The sequence below is a fragment of the Nicotiana sylvestris genome, chromosome 8 (assembly GCF_000393655.2).
Source record: "Nicotiana sylvestris chromosome 8, ASM39365v2, whole genome shotgun sequence".
Classification (NCBI taxonomy): domain Eukaryota; kingdom Viridiplantae; phylum Streptophyta; class Magnoliopsida; order Solanales; family Solanaceae; genus Nicotiana; species Nicotiana sylvestris.
In genome coordinates this window covers 31,102,651-31,119,015 of record NC_091064.1, presented here as the reverse complement: position 1 = coordinate 31,119,015, position 16,365 = coordinate 31,102,651, and the positions used below count along the sequence as shown (strand labels likewise).

At 42.1% G+C, this 16,365-nt stretch overlaps 1 protein-coding gene across 1 annotated transcript; it reads left to right on the top strand.

The window, feature by feature from the left end:
- The first annotated feature begins 869 nt into the window (after positions 1–869).
- LOC138874869 (uncharacterized) lies at positions 870–4,155 on the top strand. The gene is made up of 7 exons (XM_070153656.1): positions 870–956; positions 1,190–1,452; positions 1,529–1,628; positions 1,803–1,961; positions 2,201–2,337; positions 3,168–3,702; positions 3,826–4,155. The coding sequence occupies exons 1-7, from the start codon at positions 870–872 to the stop codon at positions 4,153–4,155; spliced, it is 1,611 nt and encodes a 536-aa protein (XP_070009757.1).
- Positions 4,156–16,365: the final 12,210 nt, after the last annotated feature.

Sequence of the window (16,365 nt, the reverse complement as noted above, 5' to 3'; positions counted from 1 at the left end):
CAAGACTGCTCAACAAGTTGATGAAATTTTGAGCTTCAAACAAAAATCAATGGAGACACTGCAAGAAGCGTGGGAACAATTCAAAAGGATGTTGGTTATATGTCACACCATAGTATTATAGATCAGATGTTGGGGCAGCGGTTTTACATGGGTTTGACAGATAGCGTAAAGGCCAATGTTGATGCTTCAGCTGGTGAAGCATTCTTGAGCAAAACATAGAGAGAAAGCCAAAGCCTACTTGACAAGATGGCACAGAATTCGGGGTGGACAACCAGGAATGCACCTATCACTCCAGTAGTTCAGCCAGTGCCCTTAGATACATCCAACACTCTTGTTGAAAATATGGCCACATTAATGACAAAGATGAGTATACTCACCAAAAAGGTGGAAGAGTCGGGGCAGAAACAACATGTACACGTTGTAGATACTACCAATGGGGGCTTATGCACATCTTGCATTAGTCAGCCAATTGGTAACCAATGGAATGCAGAAAGTGATCATCATCATTACCCTGAGGACATGAATTATGTGTCTAATTATGGGGGCCAGAGACAGGGTGGTCAGAATCGGGGCCAACAGAATTAGCCATACAGGCCACTCCAGCCACAACTTAATAATGGAAATATGGGAGGTATGCGACCTCACAATAATATGGTGCCCTACCAATAGTCATAGGGATACAACAATCAAAATCAGCATCAGGGTTATCATCCTCCTCAGCAGTAGCATAGTGGAAGACAGGAGATGGGTTTGCCAGACTCAAGGCAATGATGCAGCAGGTTATTGGGTCAAATGCAAAAATGAGTGAAAATGTAGATGCACATGAGTCAGCTATAAAGAATATTGAAGGGTAGATGGGCCAGATTTAGATGTCTTTGAATATTCGTCCTCGTGGGACATTACCTGCAGATACTCAGATAAATCCAAAAGATCAAGGCCCGAAGCAGCTGATGACAGTGAGTCTACGTAATGGAAGAGACTTAGACTTGGATCAAGAGAGGGCTCGAGAAAGCAGATAGGCTGAGACACTTGTACTAGTGCCCATTGAGCTAGATGATTCAACAAAACTGACCTGCCCAGGAAGAAACCAACACGCAGATTGAGGCTGAGAAAGAACCTGAGACAACCCAGGAATCGGTAGTTGAGGTGGTGTCTAATAAAAGAGAATACCCAAATCATTGGCCAATAGAGACTGGCCAAGTACCAGAAAGAGGAGCAATACAAGAAATTCTTGGAGATGATGAAACAAATCCACGTAAATATTCCATTGATTGATGCTTTGAAGGAGATGCCTGGTTATGCAAAAATGATGAAAGACTTGCTGTCCCGAAAATTCCATTTCCAAGACTTGGTCACAGTGACTCTAACTCAGACCTGCAGTGCTGTAGTGACTAGACCAGTTGCTGAGAAGTTGTCTGACCTAGGGGAGTTTCATAATTCCCAGCACTACTGGTAACTTTTCTTTTGCTAAGGCACTTTGTGATTTAGGGGCTAGCATAAATCTTATGCCCCTGGAAATCTATAAAAGGTTGGGGATTGGAAGAGCTAGACCCACATCTATGTTGTTGCAGCTAGCTGACAGGACCTTGAAAAGACCTTCTGGTATCTTGGATGACGTGCTGATTCAGGTAGGGAGATTTGTGTTCCCGATAGATTTTTTGATTCTGGATTGCAAGGTGGATGAAGAAATTCCGATAATTTTGGGAAGGCCGTTCTTGGCCACAGAGAGAGCTCTCATTGATTGTGAAACTAGGGAGCTCAAGATGAGGCTGAACGATGAGGAGATAACATTCAATGTGCAGAAATCTATGCGGCGACCAAGTGAATTCTCCAATTATTCTCTTATTGATGATGTGGATGTAATCGTAGAGACAGATGATGAGATGTTGACTATTGAGGACCCTCTTGCTGCATGTCTTGTAAATTTAGATGAGGTGAATGGGGAAGAATTAGCAGAATGGGTACTGGCTTTAGAGGCAGAGGATTTTAGGATAGAACACTTGAATTCGAGCCCCTGCACTTAGAAAATAGAGAAACTCCTCCAGCCAAGCCAACTATAGAAGAACCACCAAAGTTGGAGTTGAAGCCACTGCCCGCCCATCTCAGGTTTGAGTTCCTAGGACCTAACTCCACATTACTTGTTATTATCTCATCTAGTTTGCTAGATGTGCAGGCATAACAACTTTTGCCGGTACTCAAGGAGTGCAAGACTGCCATTGGGTGGGCCATGACAGACATTAAGGGGATCATCCCAACATATTGTATGCATAAAATTCTGCTGGAAGAGGGGCACAAACCGTCCAGGGAGCACCAAAGAAGGCTGAACCCCAACATGAAGTAAGTGGTGAATAAAGAGGTGATTAAGTGCTTGGATGCGGGAATCATTTTCCCAATCTCTGACAGCAAATAGGTTAGCCCGGTGCAATGTGTTCCTAAGAAGGGTGGTATGACGGTGGTCAAAAATGATAACAATGAGCTGATCTCTACAAGAACCGTCACAGGCTGGAGAATTTGTATGGACTATAGGAAATTAAATCTGGCCACTCGAAAAGACCACTTCCCACTTCCCTTCATTGATCAGATGCTTGACAGATTGGCAGGGAGGTCCCACTTCTGTTTTCTAGATGGGTACTCAGGGTACAATCAAATCTCCATTGTGCAAGAGGATAGAGAGAAGACCTCCTTCACATGCCCATATAAAAGTTATGCTTTTAGGAGGATGACCTTTGGCCTATGCAATGCACCAGCCACATCCCAAAGGTGCATAATGGCCATATTCACTGACATGGTCGAAGACATAATAGAGGTGTTTATGATTGATTTCTTAGTGGTGGGAAACTCATTCGATGAGTGCCTCATAAATCTAACTCGAGAGTTTAAAAGATGTATTGAGACTAACCTGGTACTTAATTGAGCGAAGTGCCATTTCATGGTACAAGAGGGCATAGTCTTGGGACACTGGGTATCAAGCAAGAGAATCGAGGTGGATCATGATAAAGTTGACGTGATAACAAAGCTGCCACCCCCACTTTAGTCAAGGCAATCAGGAGCTTCCTCGGGCATGCCGGTTTCTACCGGAGATTTATAACAAACATCTCAAAAATTGCCAACCCTCTCTGTAAGTTGTTAGAAAAAGATCACCCTTTCTTATTTTCTGATGATTGTAGGGTAGCATTTGAGGAGTTGCAAAGGAGGCTAGTCACATCACCCATCATTGTTGCCCCCGACTGGGAGCAACCATTCGAACTCATGTGTGACGCCGGTGACTATGCAGTGGGGGCAATGCTGGGACAACAGAAAGATAAGCTAATGCACCCAATTTACTATGCCAGTAGAACGTTGAGTGGAGCCGAACTGAACTACACTGTGACTGAAAAGGAGATGCGGGTTGTGGTGTTTGCATTCGACAAGTTCAGATCATACCTGATTGGCTCTAAGGTAATTATATATACTGATCATGCAGCTCTCAGGTACTTGATTGGGAAGAAGGAGTCCAAACCACGTCAGATTTGTTGGGTGTTGTTACTACAAGAGTTTGACCTGGAGATTCATGAAAATCAAGTCGCTAATCATCTATCACGACTTGAAGGAGCTGAAAACTCAGTTGAGGTAGAGGACATTCTGGAAACCTTTCCAGACGAACAACCACTAGCTACAAGCCTTGAGGAAGTGCCATGGTATGCAGAATTTGCAAATTACCTGGCAAGCAGTATAATTCCCTATGACCTTTCCTCTATGCAAAAGAAAAAGTTTTATCATGACTGCCGCATGTATTAGTGGGATGAACTTTATCTGTTTTGAATATGTGTTGACAATATGATCCAGAGGTGTGTCCTCGAGATAGAACAATCTTCTGTTTTGCAGGCATGTCACACATCGGTGTATGACGGGAATTTTGGAGGAGTCAGGACTGCATCAAAAGTGCTAGAAGCCGGTTTCTACTGGCCAATAGTGTTTAAGGATCCACATCAATGGGTGAAAGGCTGTAATGAATGTCAGCAAACCGGGTACATTTCCCCTCGCCATGAGATGCCTATGAACCCAAATGAAGAGGTTGAAGTGTTCGATGTCTGGGGGATAAACTTCATGGGCCCCTTTGTCAGCTCCTTTAGAAATAAGTACATACTTGTGGCTGTAGATTGCGTGTCCAAATGAGTAGAAGCTGCAACACTTCCTACCAATAATGCAAGAGTGGTGGTGGGGTTTTTGAAGAAGAATATATTCACCCTTTTTGGGACCTCGAGAGCTATTATTAGTGACGGAGGCACTCACTTCTGCAATCGAGCCTTCGAAAAATTGTTAGCAAAGTACGATGCACACCACAAGGTGGCAACCCCGTATCATCCTTAGAGCAATCGATAGGTCGAATTATCTAATAGAGAGATAAAGAGTGTACTGACCAAGACTATGAATGCCACAAGAACTAATTGGGAAAAAAGCTAGATGATGCATTCTGGGCCTACAAAACTGCTTTCAAAACACCAATTGGTATGTCACCATACAAGTTGGTGTTCGGGAAGGCCTATCACTTGCCGGTAAAACTAGAACATATAGCTTGGTGGGCAATGAAACAGCTGAATCTGGACATTGAGGCTGCGGGAACAACTAGAGTCACAAAATTGCATGATCTCGACGAGTTCGGATATCTTGCTTTTGAAAGAACAAGGTTGTACATGGAGAGAATGAGGAGGTTGCATGATAAAAACATTGTTGAGCAAATTTTCAATCCTAGAGACATGGTATTGCTTTATAACTCAATATTAAGGCTATTTACAGGTAAACTCAAGTCACGATGGTCTAGACCATTTCGAGTGATCGAAGTATTCCCCTCAGGTACTGTAGAGATTGCCTCAGAGAAAGACTCCCATACATTTAGAGTCAATGGGTAGAGATTGAAACTATATGTGGGCAAGAATGAACCAAAGTAAGTGTTAGAGATCCATCTGACTGAACCTCAGAGGTCGAGCGAGCCTTAAATGCGCTTATCTACGTCGTGCCGTGATGTTATATCAGGCGCTACATGGGAGGCAAACCATTGATTTGTTGTAACTGTCATGCCACAACATTAACTAAGGTGCTGGTTGGGAGGCAACCCAATGATAGGCAGTAATTATTAATTTTGATTTTGGGAAGTACTAACCATTGCAGGTGAGCTTGGGCAGGTGATAAGTCCATCAGACGTGGAAAGAACATGGGAAAAATGGAAAATTTGCGTGCGCAGGAGCACGCCCGCGCTACCCACCGCGCTACAGGCCGCGCATATGGGCAAACATTCCGCCTCAGCATCTCCATCACTAGTTCCGCCTATTTAACTTAACATTTTGTTTTATTTTTTTTATTATGTATAATTGGTTAAGTGTTATTTCCCATAAATATCCCCCCCCAACTACTCTCCTTTTCTTCACTCCCAAAATCCCCCACGTTCAAAAAATATTCCCAACCCTAACTCCCTTCCTCTTCAAAAATTACCTCTTCTCCATTCCCAAACTCCCCAAGGCTCAAGCCCAACCCCCCTTACTCTTCTTCACTTCTCACCATCTTCTCTCACTACATGTAAGGTTTCTCTTTTTGCCAATTATTTTCTTCAGATTTTTGTTTTTACTTTTTATTATGTAGTAGCTTTTTCTTTTCTTTTCTTTATAGAAATTTGTAGTGTTTGTGTACTGTTTGTTGGCGGTAATGTTGGTGGAGTTGTATCTTATCTTAGTGGGTGAATTTGGGGAAATTGTGGTTGTTTTGGGGGTTACAACATGTGTGAATTGGGGTGTGGGTATATAATACCCACAAGGTGTTTGCTTAAATGCCATAGTGAGCATAAATGAGTAATTGTGACCAATTGTGCACATGAAGTCTGAGTAACCGCATTGAGTCACATTTTTTGGGGTGTGCTAATGTTATTCCTTTTCCAGGTACAATGGCTCCATCTAGGAAATGACGCACCACAGTTGGTTCTTCCAGCAGTCAAGCTAGATCGTACAGGGCGCGCAGGTCAACTCCTGCTCGTCTATTTGATAGTAGTAGGTTCGTCTCTACCAAGGCCCAGGACCGCTTTGCGGATAAGGCCCCTAAGAAATCGATATCGGAAAGGGGCATAGATATAGGGTCGGTCCAGCTCGACTGCCCTAACTTGTATAATGAGCTGGTAAGGCGGGGGCTACAAATCTTCCTTGCAGAGCCGGATGAGGGGAATGTGATGGTTATCCGTGAATTTTATGCCAATGTAAAGGAAAATGTGAATGACATAGTAACAGTGTGCAGAAAAGTGGTAGAAGCCTCTATTGAGGTTATACGGAGGATATACCAGCTGCCCGCTCCCATGGATCCGTATGAAGACTATTATGAGATGTATGGAAGATCACACACGCAGTGGGAGCTGTTCTTTCCAACAATATGTGTACCCAGCAAGGAATTACATTTATGAACTATGGTTAGATGTTTCACTCTGCGGCGCTAACCTTTGAAGGGAAGTGCTGGTTATATGTTATCAACAACCGCCTGATCCCGTCTTCCAACACCATGGAGGTAAATAGTCCTCAAGTGGCTCTGATATGGTGCTTTATGAATGGTCACAACTTTGACGTGGCCAAGCTAATTCATGAGGAGATGTTCACCTGTTGTCCGGTGAAATGGTTTGGGTTCTTCTTCCCTTCCTTAGTTACTAGACTGTGCCGGGCAGTTCGGGTGCCGAAAAATCTAGCTATGGGTGGGATAGTGCCAAAAGACTACAAGTTCCGAGCAGATAAGTTAACCACTAGGAAGGAGCCGGTGGCAACAGGTGGTTATGATAGTGGTGCATCTGATGACTCCGAGGAAGAGGAGGCTGAGCAGGAGGATGTGAAGGCCGAGTCACCGACCCATGAACAAATTGCAATAGCTGCAGCACCATCTGGGACTGCAGCACCATCTGGGGCTGCTCGGGTTACCCGGTTCATAGCTTTGGATCAAGAGGTAGCTGGATTACGTACCTCGATCACTGAATTAGGTACACAGGTTAATGCGGTGGCTGCCCAGCAGGTGAAATCGGAGAAGAAAATATTGGGTTGGCTGAGAGCTCTGGGTTGTGCTTGCAATCTTAACCCAGACACGGTCTCCGATCAAGAGTGATCATTCAGGGAAGTTCCTTTGCCTCACCGTTCTTTATTTTGTATGCCATGAGGTCATGTCTTCCTTTTAAGTGTGGGGTGGGGGATACTTCAATGTATGTATGTATATGTAACTACTTGACTGTTTGATGTTTTCTTTGTTTTTCTTGATTGTTTTTGGTGGTTTTGAGTAGTAGTCATATTAGGTAAGTTGACTTGTCCCGACGATAGATCTCTTTCGACGGGGTTCTTGAGGGTCTAAGTCGACGTGAAAATCTGAAAAAAAAATAGAAATATGTTGGACTCTTCCTGATGACGGATCTTTTAGACAGTTTTCATGAGGAAAGTAAGTCTAAAGAAAATATCAAAAAGTTTTTTTTGTTTTAGGCAGTGTAGTAACTCCCCCTTAGTTTTTCTGTGGGCCACAGTTCTTTTTGAAGGGTTTTGCTTGAACCGGGTGTAGTTTGTTTTTGTTTATTTTATTTCTAGTTTTTAGTTAGTATTGATAGGCTATGAGCTGAAATAGAAAGAGAAACCATTGGCGTTGATACACCTGAACACAGTAGACAGTAGAGTATAACGCTTAGTCTTAGTGGTTGATTATTGCTAGAGTGCCTTAAATTGTATGTTTGTAAATGACTTGAATACTCAAGCGAGAGTGTCTTGATAAGCCAATCTAGAGTGAGTCATGTGCCATGTGTGTGTGAGTTGTACTGTATTCTATGCTCAGTATTTGATGCCTAGAACTTGCCCCGTCTGTTTGCAAAGCGAAATAGTAGTTTTATTCAGTCTTAGAAGTGATATAGGCAGTTCTTTGTTAAGCCAGATATATAAAGCAGACCCACCTAAATGCAATACATCGTAGTTAGCCCCGTTGAGCCTATAAGCCTGTTTCTTTGGCAACCACATTACAAACCTTACCCAATTATTTGAACGGCCCATATGTTTGAACCCCTTTACCTCCCATGAGCACTTGAATGGTTATGAAATATGCAAAAGCTAAAGTGGGGGTGGTGGTTTGGTTTTTGAGTGGAACCGATAAAATGGAGAAAAGGTACAATATTTGAAAAAGTAAATTAATAAGCACCACTTAAAAAGAAAAAGAAAAAAGAAAAAAAGAAAAAAAAAGAGAATGAGTAAATGTAGTACTTGATAAGTGGTGACTTGATACAATTGCACCTAATGGAGTGGGATGTTATAAATAGAAGTGTGGTGGAATGCCTGGTTGACATAAGTATGGTTTTGAATGTTAATGTGATTGTATTAAAAGTTCTTAGGGAGGTTAGTCACTATATCCAAATATATCCTACCCATCCCTTAGCCTACATTACAACCAAATGAAGTCCTAATTGATCTTTGACTGAATGAGCTCGATTAGTAGAGTAGTACACTACGGGCAAGCCTATGGTGCATCTGTGTGGCATATGAATTTTCTTTCAGAAAGTGATCGGTTTTTGTCTGTATAAGTTCCTAATTCTTCTTAATATTATTATTTGTGGATGTGAGGGCATATGATTCACGAAGGAAAGGTAAGTCTTGACTTCTGTATAGAGTAATTTGAGTAAGTACGAATATTGCACGACATGTGAGAGTCGACTTTTGAGGCAAAGATTGTACACTGCTAGACATAACTTTGGTGATTTGTTCTTGGTGTGATACGTTAGGGGAAAAGCTTAGTGAAGGAACCTTTATAGAGTGTGGTGGATTGCTCGAGGACTAGCAATGATTAAAGTGTGGGGTGTTGATAATAGGCTAGATTCATGTAATTTGGAGACTATTTATGCCCCAACTTGACAATGTTTCACTATTCTAGGATAGTTAAATGATGATAAATTGGCTCTAATTGTGAATTTCATGTTTTGCAGGAGCGAGTTGCACTTATGAGGACTTAAGGCAGTGTTTGGAGCTAAATTGAAACAAGGGAAGCCACTTGGAGCTGAGTGCGTGTGACAGTAGAGAGAAAAGATGAGCTAAATTGATGACCAGCTTGGCGCGACCATTAGTGCTCCCACTAGTGCGACCGTGCTAGACCAGGAACTCGAGACAGAATACTGTGCTATATGTGCGGCCATTAGCGCGGGTGCGAGCTCGGCTGCGCTAGTCCAGTTCGAAGATTATAATTTCAGGGGTAAACTTAGAAGTTCAGGGGTAATTCCACTTAATCTATAAGAGGTCCAGCTCGCCCAAAGGGACATTATCAAGGTTTTTACATCTTAGTTGAAGGCAAGGAGAGGTAATCAGCAAGGAGGATAATTCAACATCGAGTTCTTCCTTTCATCCTTTTGTACTTACCATTTATGATGAATTTTGCTGTTGTTAGTATGAATATGTGATAGTAGGCTATATATACGCTATTTACACTCTAAATGTACCAGACTTTATTGTTGTTTTAAAGGATAAATGATAACAAAATACTCTAATTGGTGTTTTTTTGCTTCGCAGGAACTAATCCAAGTTAGGAAGAGACTATGGAGTGTTTTGGAGTCAATAATGTGGATAAAAGGCCAATCAAGGAGAACCCAAGAAAAATAAGCAAGAAAGAGGCAAAGAAGGACTGGGCAAGATGACAACACGACCACGGTCGACCGCAGCTGGACCGCAGTAGGCCAAGCAAGAGAGGCAGAATACTTGCGTTTCACCGTGGTCGCGCCGCGTTCTGCTGCGGCCGTAGTCGACTGTTTAACTGCCAGAAATTTAGGGACTAAAGTGTAAATCAGGGGAAACTTATCCTAACCCTTTTAAACTCAACAAACTAGGCAAATCAAAGGTTAAGCTTGTTTTTAGGCTGATTTGGAGGCAAGAACAAGTGTGAGAAGAGCAATCAACCATTAGAGTTTTTCAATCTTCTCTTTGTTATTTTCAATTGCACATTGAATACTTTTTGTAGTTTTATCTTGCTTTGCAATGAGTATCTAACTATTTAATCTATAGTTTTGATGGAACCTATTAAAGGATGAACTTCATGTTATGTTCATACAGTTTACCCGGTTTAATCTCTATTTGTTCAACTACGTTCTTATTATAGTTAATTGATATGATTCTCAATTAGCTGTGCCTATTTAGTATGTATTACTCGGGAGAGAGTGCATATTTAGGTAATTGTTGAACATCACCACTCCCAAAGTATATGAGAGATCAATAACCGAGGATTTAACGGCGAGATTAGGGATAACGAAGCCTTGGGTGTGATCTAAAGTGAGCTGTAATCAAGGCCAGCTAGAGTAACTCAGGAGAGCACATCTAGTAAATTGTCATAATTACTCAGGAGAGATTTACGGTAATAAGAGTGCTCATAATCGATAGAGATTATTATGCAAATCTGTATGAATATAACAGGAAGGGATTTCATCAATAGGGGAAATCACAACCTTAGAACCTTCTCTTAATTGTTTACAACTTAATCATAGTTAGTCTTTAGTTACTTAATTGCAGTCAGTTATAGTTAGTAGAAATATCCTCAATTGTTATTCAAAATGTTTGGGAAGTTGATTCTGTAGAATTTAGTGAGTCTAACAAGAGTAATTGATAGGTTAATTCCTTATGGGTTCAACTCTGGGCTAAATACTCAGATTAATTTGCAACGTCCGCTTAGTCCTTTTTATAAGGCATAGTTGGGCGTGATCAAATTTTGGCGCCGTAACCGGGGACTTAATGGTGTTATCAATTAAAATTGAAAGAAATACAAAAATTCTTAGTGTAGTCAGTTTTCTCTATATCCAATCTATACATTGAAATTTTAACGTTTGTTGACTTGGTTGTACAGGTGCATGCCTAGAAACTCATCGAGAACTAGTGAAGTATTTGGTTGTACTTGGTCAAGGCCTTGAATCGGGCCAACCGGAAAAACAAATAACAACAAAGAACTGAACAATTCGAACCAGACATGGGGGATCATATGGTAGACCCAGCTGCGCCATTAGCGCCAGTGGCACCTCTTGTGCCAGAGGCTGCTCTATATGACTGGGCACAACCCGCAGTAGAGAACTTGGCCACAACGATTTTAGTCCCGCATATACAGGCTGAATCATTTCAAATCACGAACAACATAATACACTTGCTGCAAAACAATGGACTATTTTTGGGGTCACAAATCGAAGATCCTCAACAGCACATGAAGAATTTCATGTCAATCTGCAAAACTCAAAGGCAACCCAATGTAACTCAGGAAGCAATAAAGCTGTTGTTGTTTCCATTCTCAATGATAGGAGCTACCAAGACCTGGCTAAACTCACTCCCCATTAATTCCATAACGACTTGGGAGGAGTTAGTCAAGCAATTTGTGAACAAGTTTCATCCACCCAACAAGACTACTCAACAAATTGATGAAATTTTGAGTTTCAAACAGAAATCAATGGATACACTGCAAGAAACATGGGAACGATTCAAAGGGATGTTGGTTATATATCCGCACCACGGTATTCCAGATCAGATGTTGGGGCAGCGGTTTTACATGGATTTGGCAGATGGCTTGAAGGGTAATGTTGATGCTTCAGCTGGTAGAACATTTTTGAGCAAAACATTGAGAGAAAGCTAGAGTCTGCTTGAAAAGATGGCACAGAATTTGGGTTGGACAACTAGATGCACATATTACTCCAGTAGTTCACTCAGTGTATTTAGATTTATCCAACACTCTTGCTGAAAACATGGCCACAATAATGACGCAGATGAGTATACTCACCAAAATGTTGGAAGAGTCAGGGCAGAAGCAACAGGTACACATTTTATGTACTACCAATGGGTTCCTATGCACATCTTGCATTAGTCAGCCAATTGGTAACCAGTGGAATGCAGAAAATGATCATTGTAATTACCCTGAGGACATGAATTATGTGTCTAATTATGGAGGCCAGAGACAGGGTGGTCAAAATTGGAGCCAACAAAATCAGTCGTACAAGCCAGTCCAGCCACATATCAATAATGGTAACATGGGAGGTATGAGACTTCACAATAATATCGCGCCTTACCAAAGGCCACAGGGATATAATAATCAAAATCAGCAGCACGGTTATCATCCACCTTAGCAGCAGCATGGTTGAAGACATGAAGATAAGTTTGCTAGACTCGAGGCAATGATGCAACAGGTTATTGGGTCAAATGCAAAAATAAGTGAAAACGTAGATGCACATGAGTCAGCTATTAAGAATATTGAAGTGCAGATGGGCTAGATTTCGATGTCTTTGAATAATCGTCCTCTTAGGACATTGCCTGCAGACACGCATGTAAATCCAAAAGATCAAGGCCCGTAGCAGTTGATAGTAGTGAGTCTACGTAAAGGCAGAGACTTAGACTTGGAGAAAGACAGGGCCGAGAAAGCAGACAGGCTGAGACACTTGTACCAGTGCCCATTGAGCTAGATGATTCAACGAAACTTACAGAGGTGACAATGGAGCCTGCCTAGGAAGAACATAACGCACAGATTAAGGCTGAGAAAGAAACTGAGATAGCCTAGGAACCGGTAGTTGAGGTGGTGTCTGACAAAGAAAATACCCAAATCATTGGGAAGAAGAGACCTCTAGTACCATTCCGACAGAGGCTGGCCAAGTAATAGAAGGAGGAACAATACAAGAAATTCTTGAAGATGCTGAAACAATCCAGGTAAATATTCCATTGATTGATGAATTGAAGGAGATGCCTGGTTATGCAAAAATGTTGAAGGACTTGATGTCCCGAAAATTCAATTTCCAAGACCTAGCCATAGTGACTCTTACTCAGACATGCAGTGCTATGGTGACTAGACCAGTTGCTAAGAATCTGTCTGACCCAGGGAGTTTCACAATTCTCTGCATCATTGGTAGCTTTGCTTTTGCCAAGGCACTTTGTGACTTGTGGGATAGCATAAATCTTATGCCCCTAGCGATTTATAAGAGGTTGGGGATTGGAAGAGCTAGACCCACATCTATGTTGTTGAAGCTAGCTGACAAGACCGTGAAAAGAACTTATGGTATCTTGGATAACGTGTTGATTCAGGTAGGGAAATTTGTCTTCCCTACAGATTTTGTGATTCTATATTGCAAGGTAGATGAAGAAATTGCGATAATTTTTGGAAGGCCATTCTTGGCCACGGGGAGAGCTCTCATTGATTGAGAACCTGGGGAGCTCAAGATGAGATTGAACGATGAGGAGATAACATTCAATGTGCAGAAATCTATGAGGTGACTGAGTGAATTCTCTAACTGCTCTCTTATTGATGCCGTGGATGTAATCGTAAAAGCTGATGATGAAACGTTGACTATTGACGACCGTTTTGCTGCATGTCTGGTAAATCTAGATGAGGTGAATGGGGACGAACTAGCAGAATGGGTCTTGGCTTAAGAGGGCAGAGGGTTTTGGGATAGAACTCTTGAATTCGAGCCCCTGCACTTAGAAAACAGAGAAACTCCTCCAGGCAAGCCATCCATAGAAGAACCACCAAAGCTAGAATTAAAGCCACTGCCCGCCCATCTCAAGTATAAGTTCCTAGGACCTAACTCCACATTACATATTATTATCTCATCTAGTTTGTTAGATGTGCAGGCACAACAACTTTTGCAGGTACTCAAGGAGTGCAAGACTGCCATTGGGTAGACCATGACAGACATTAAGGGGATCAGCCCAGCATATTGTAAGCATAAAATTCTGTTGGAAGAGGGACACAAACCTTCTAGGGAGCAACAAAGAATGCTGAACCCCAACATGAAGGAAGTGGTGAAGAAGGAAGTGATTTAGTGGTTGGATACGGGAATCATTTTCCCAAACTCTGACATCAACTGGGTTAGCCCGGTGCAATATGTTCCTAAGAAGGGTGGCATGACGGTGGTAAAAAATGATAACAATGAGCTGATCTCTACATGAACCATCACAGGCTGGAGAATTTGCATGGACTACAAAAAATTAAATCTGGCCACCCGAAAAGACCACTTCCCACTTCCACTCGTTGATCAGATGCTAGACAAATTGTCAGGGAAGTCTCACTTTTGTTTTCTAGATGGGTACTCAGGGTACAATCAAATCTCCATTGCACCAGAGGACAGAGAGAAAACCTCCTTCAATTGCCCATTTGGCATTTATGCTTTTCGGAGGATGCCCTTGGGCGTATGCAATGCACACACCACATTCCAAAGGTGCATGATGGCCATATTCAATGACATGGTCAAAGACATAATGGAGTTGTTCATGGATGATTTCTCAGTGGTGGGAAACTCATTCGATGAGTGCCTTATAAATCTATCCCGTGTGTAGAAAAGATGTATTGAGACTAACCTGGTACTTAATTAGGAGAAGTGCCATTTCATGGTACAAGAGGGCATAGTCTTGAGACACCGGGTATCAAGCAAGGGAATTGAGGTGGACCATGCTAAAGTTGATGCGATAGCAAAGCTGCCACCTCCCACTTCAGTCAAGGCAATCAGGAGCTTCCACGGGCATGCCGGTTTTTACTGGAGATTCATAAGAGACTTTGAAAAAGATCACCCGTCTCTGTAAGTTGTTAGACAAAGATCACCCCTTCTTGTTTTCTAATGATTGCAGGGTAGCATTCGAGGAGTTGAAAAAGAGGCTAGTCATAGCTCCCATCATTGTCGCCCCCAACTGGGAGCAACCATTCAAACTCATGTGTGACGCTAGTAATTATGCAGTGGGGGCAGTGCTGGGACAGCGAAAAGACAAGCTAATGCACCCAATCTACTATGCCAGTAGAACGCTGAGTGGAGCCCAACTGAACTACATTATGACTGAAAAGGAGATGCTGGTTGTGGTGTTTGCATTTGACAAGTTCAGATCATACCTGATTGGTTCTAAGGTAATTATATATACTGATCATGCAGCTTTTAGGTACTTGATTGAGAAGGAGTCCAAACCATACCTGATTTGTTGGGTACTATTACTGCAAGAGTTCGACCTAGTAATTTGTGACCGTAAGGGCACAGAAAACCAAGTCACTGATCATCTATCATGACTTGAGGGAGCTGAAAACTCAGTTGAGGTTGAGGATATTCTGGAAACCTTTCCAGATGAGCAGCTGCTCGCTATAAGCCTTGAGTAAGTGCCATGGTATGCATAATTGCTAATTACCTGGCAAGCGGTATAGTTCCCTATGACCTTTCCTTTGTACAAAAGAAAATGTTTTATCGTGACTGCCACATGTGTTGGGATGATCCTTATCTGTTTCAAAGATTTATTGACAATATGATCCGGAGGTGTGTCCCCGAGATACAAAAATCTTTTGTTTGCTGGCATGTCACGCATCGGCATATGGAGGGCATTTTGGAGGAGTTAGGACAACCACAAAAGTGCTAGAGGCTGGGTTCACTGGCCAACAGTGTTTAAGGATGCATATCAATGGGTGAAGGGATGTAATGAATGTCAGCGAACCGGCAACATTTCCCGCCGCCTTGAGATGCCCATAAACCTAATTCAAGAGGTTGAAGTGTTCGATGTCTGGGGGATTGACTTCAAGGGACCCTTCGTCAGCTCCTTTGGTAATAAGTACATACTTGTTGCTGTAGATTACGTGTCCAAATGGGTGAAAGTTGCAACACTTCCCACCAATGATGCAAGAGTAGTGGTGGGATTTTTGAAGAAGAATATATTCACCCATTTTGGAACCCCAAGAGCTATTATCAGTGACAGAGGCACTCACTTCTACAATCGAGCCTTCGAGAAGTTACTAGCAAAGTACGATGTGTGCCACAAGGTGGCAACACCATATCATCCTCATACTAGTGGACAAGTCGAAGTGTCTAATAGAGAGATAAAGCGTGTATTGACCAAGAATGTAAACGCCACAAGAATTGATTAGGTGAAAAAGCTAGATGATGCACTCTGGGCCAATAGAACTACTTTTAAAACACCAATTGGTATGTCACCATATAAGTTGGTATTCGGGAAAGCCTGCCACTTGCCAGTGGAACTTGAACAAAGAGCTTGGTGGGCAATAAAATAGCTGAATCTAGACATTGAGGCTACGGGCACAATGAGAACCATAAAATTGCATTATCTCAACAAGTTCTGATATCTTGCTTTTGAAACAACAAGGTTGTACAAGGAAAAAATGAAGAGGTTTCACGACAAGAACATTGTGGAGCGAAATTTCAATCCCGGGGACATGGTATTGCTCTATAACTCAAGATTAAGGCTATTTCCGAGTAAGCTCAAGTCACGATGATCTGGACCATTTCGAGTGGTCGATGTACTCCCTTTAAAAGCTATAGAGATTGCCTCAGAGAAAGACTCTCGTACATTTAGAGTCAATGGGCAGAGATTGAAACTATATGCAGGCATGAATGAACCAAAGAAAGTGTCAGAG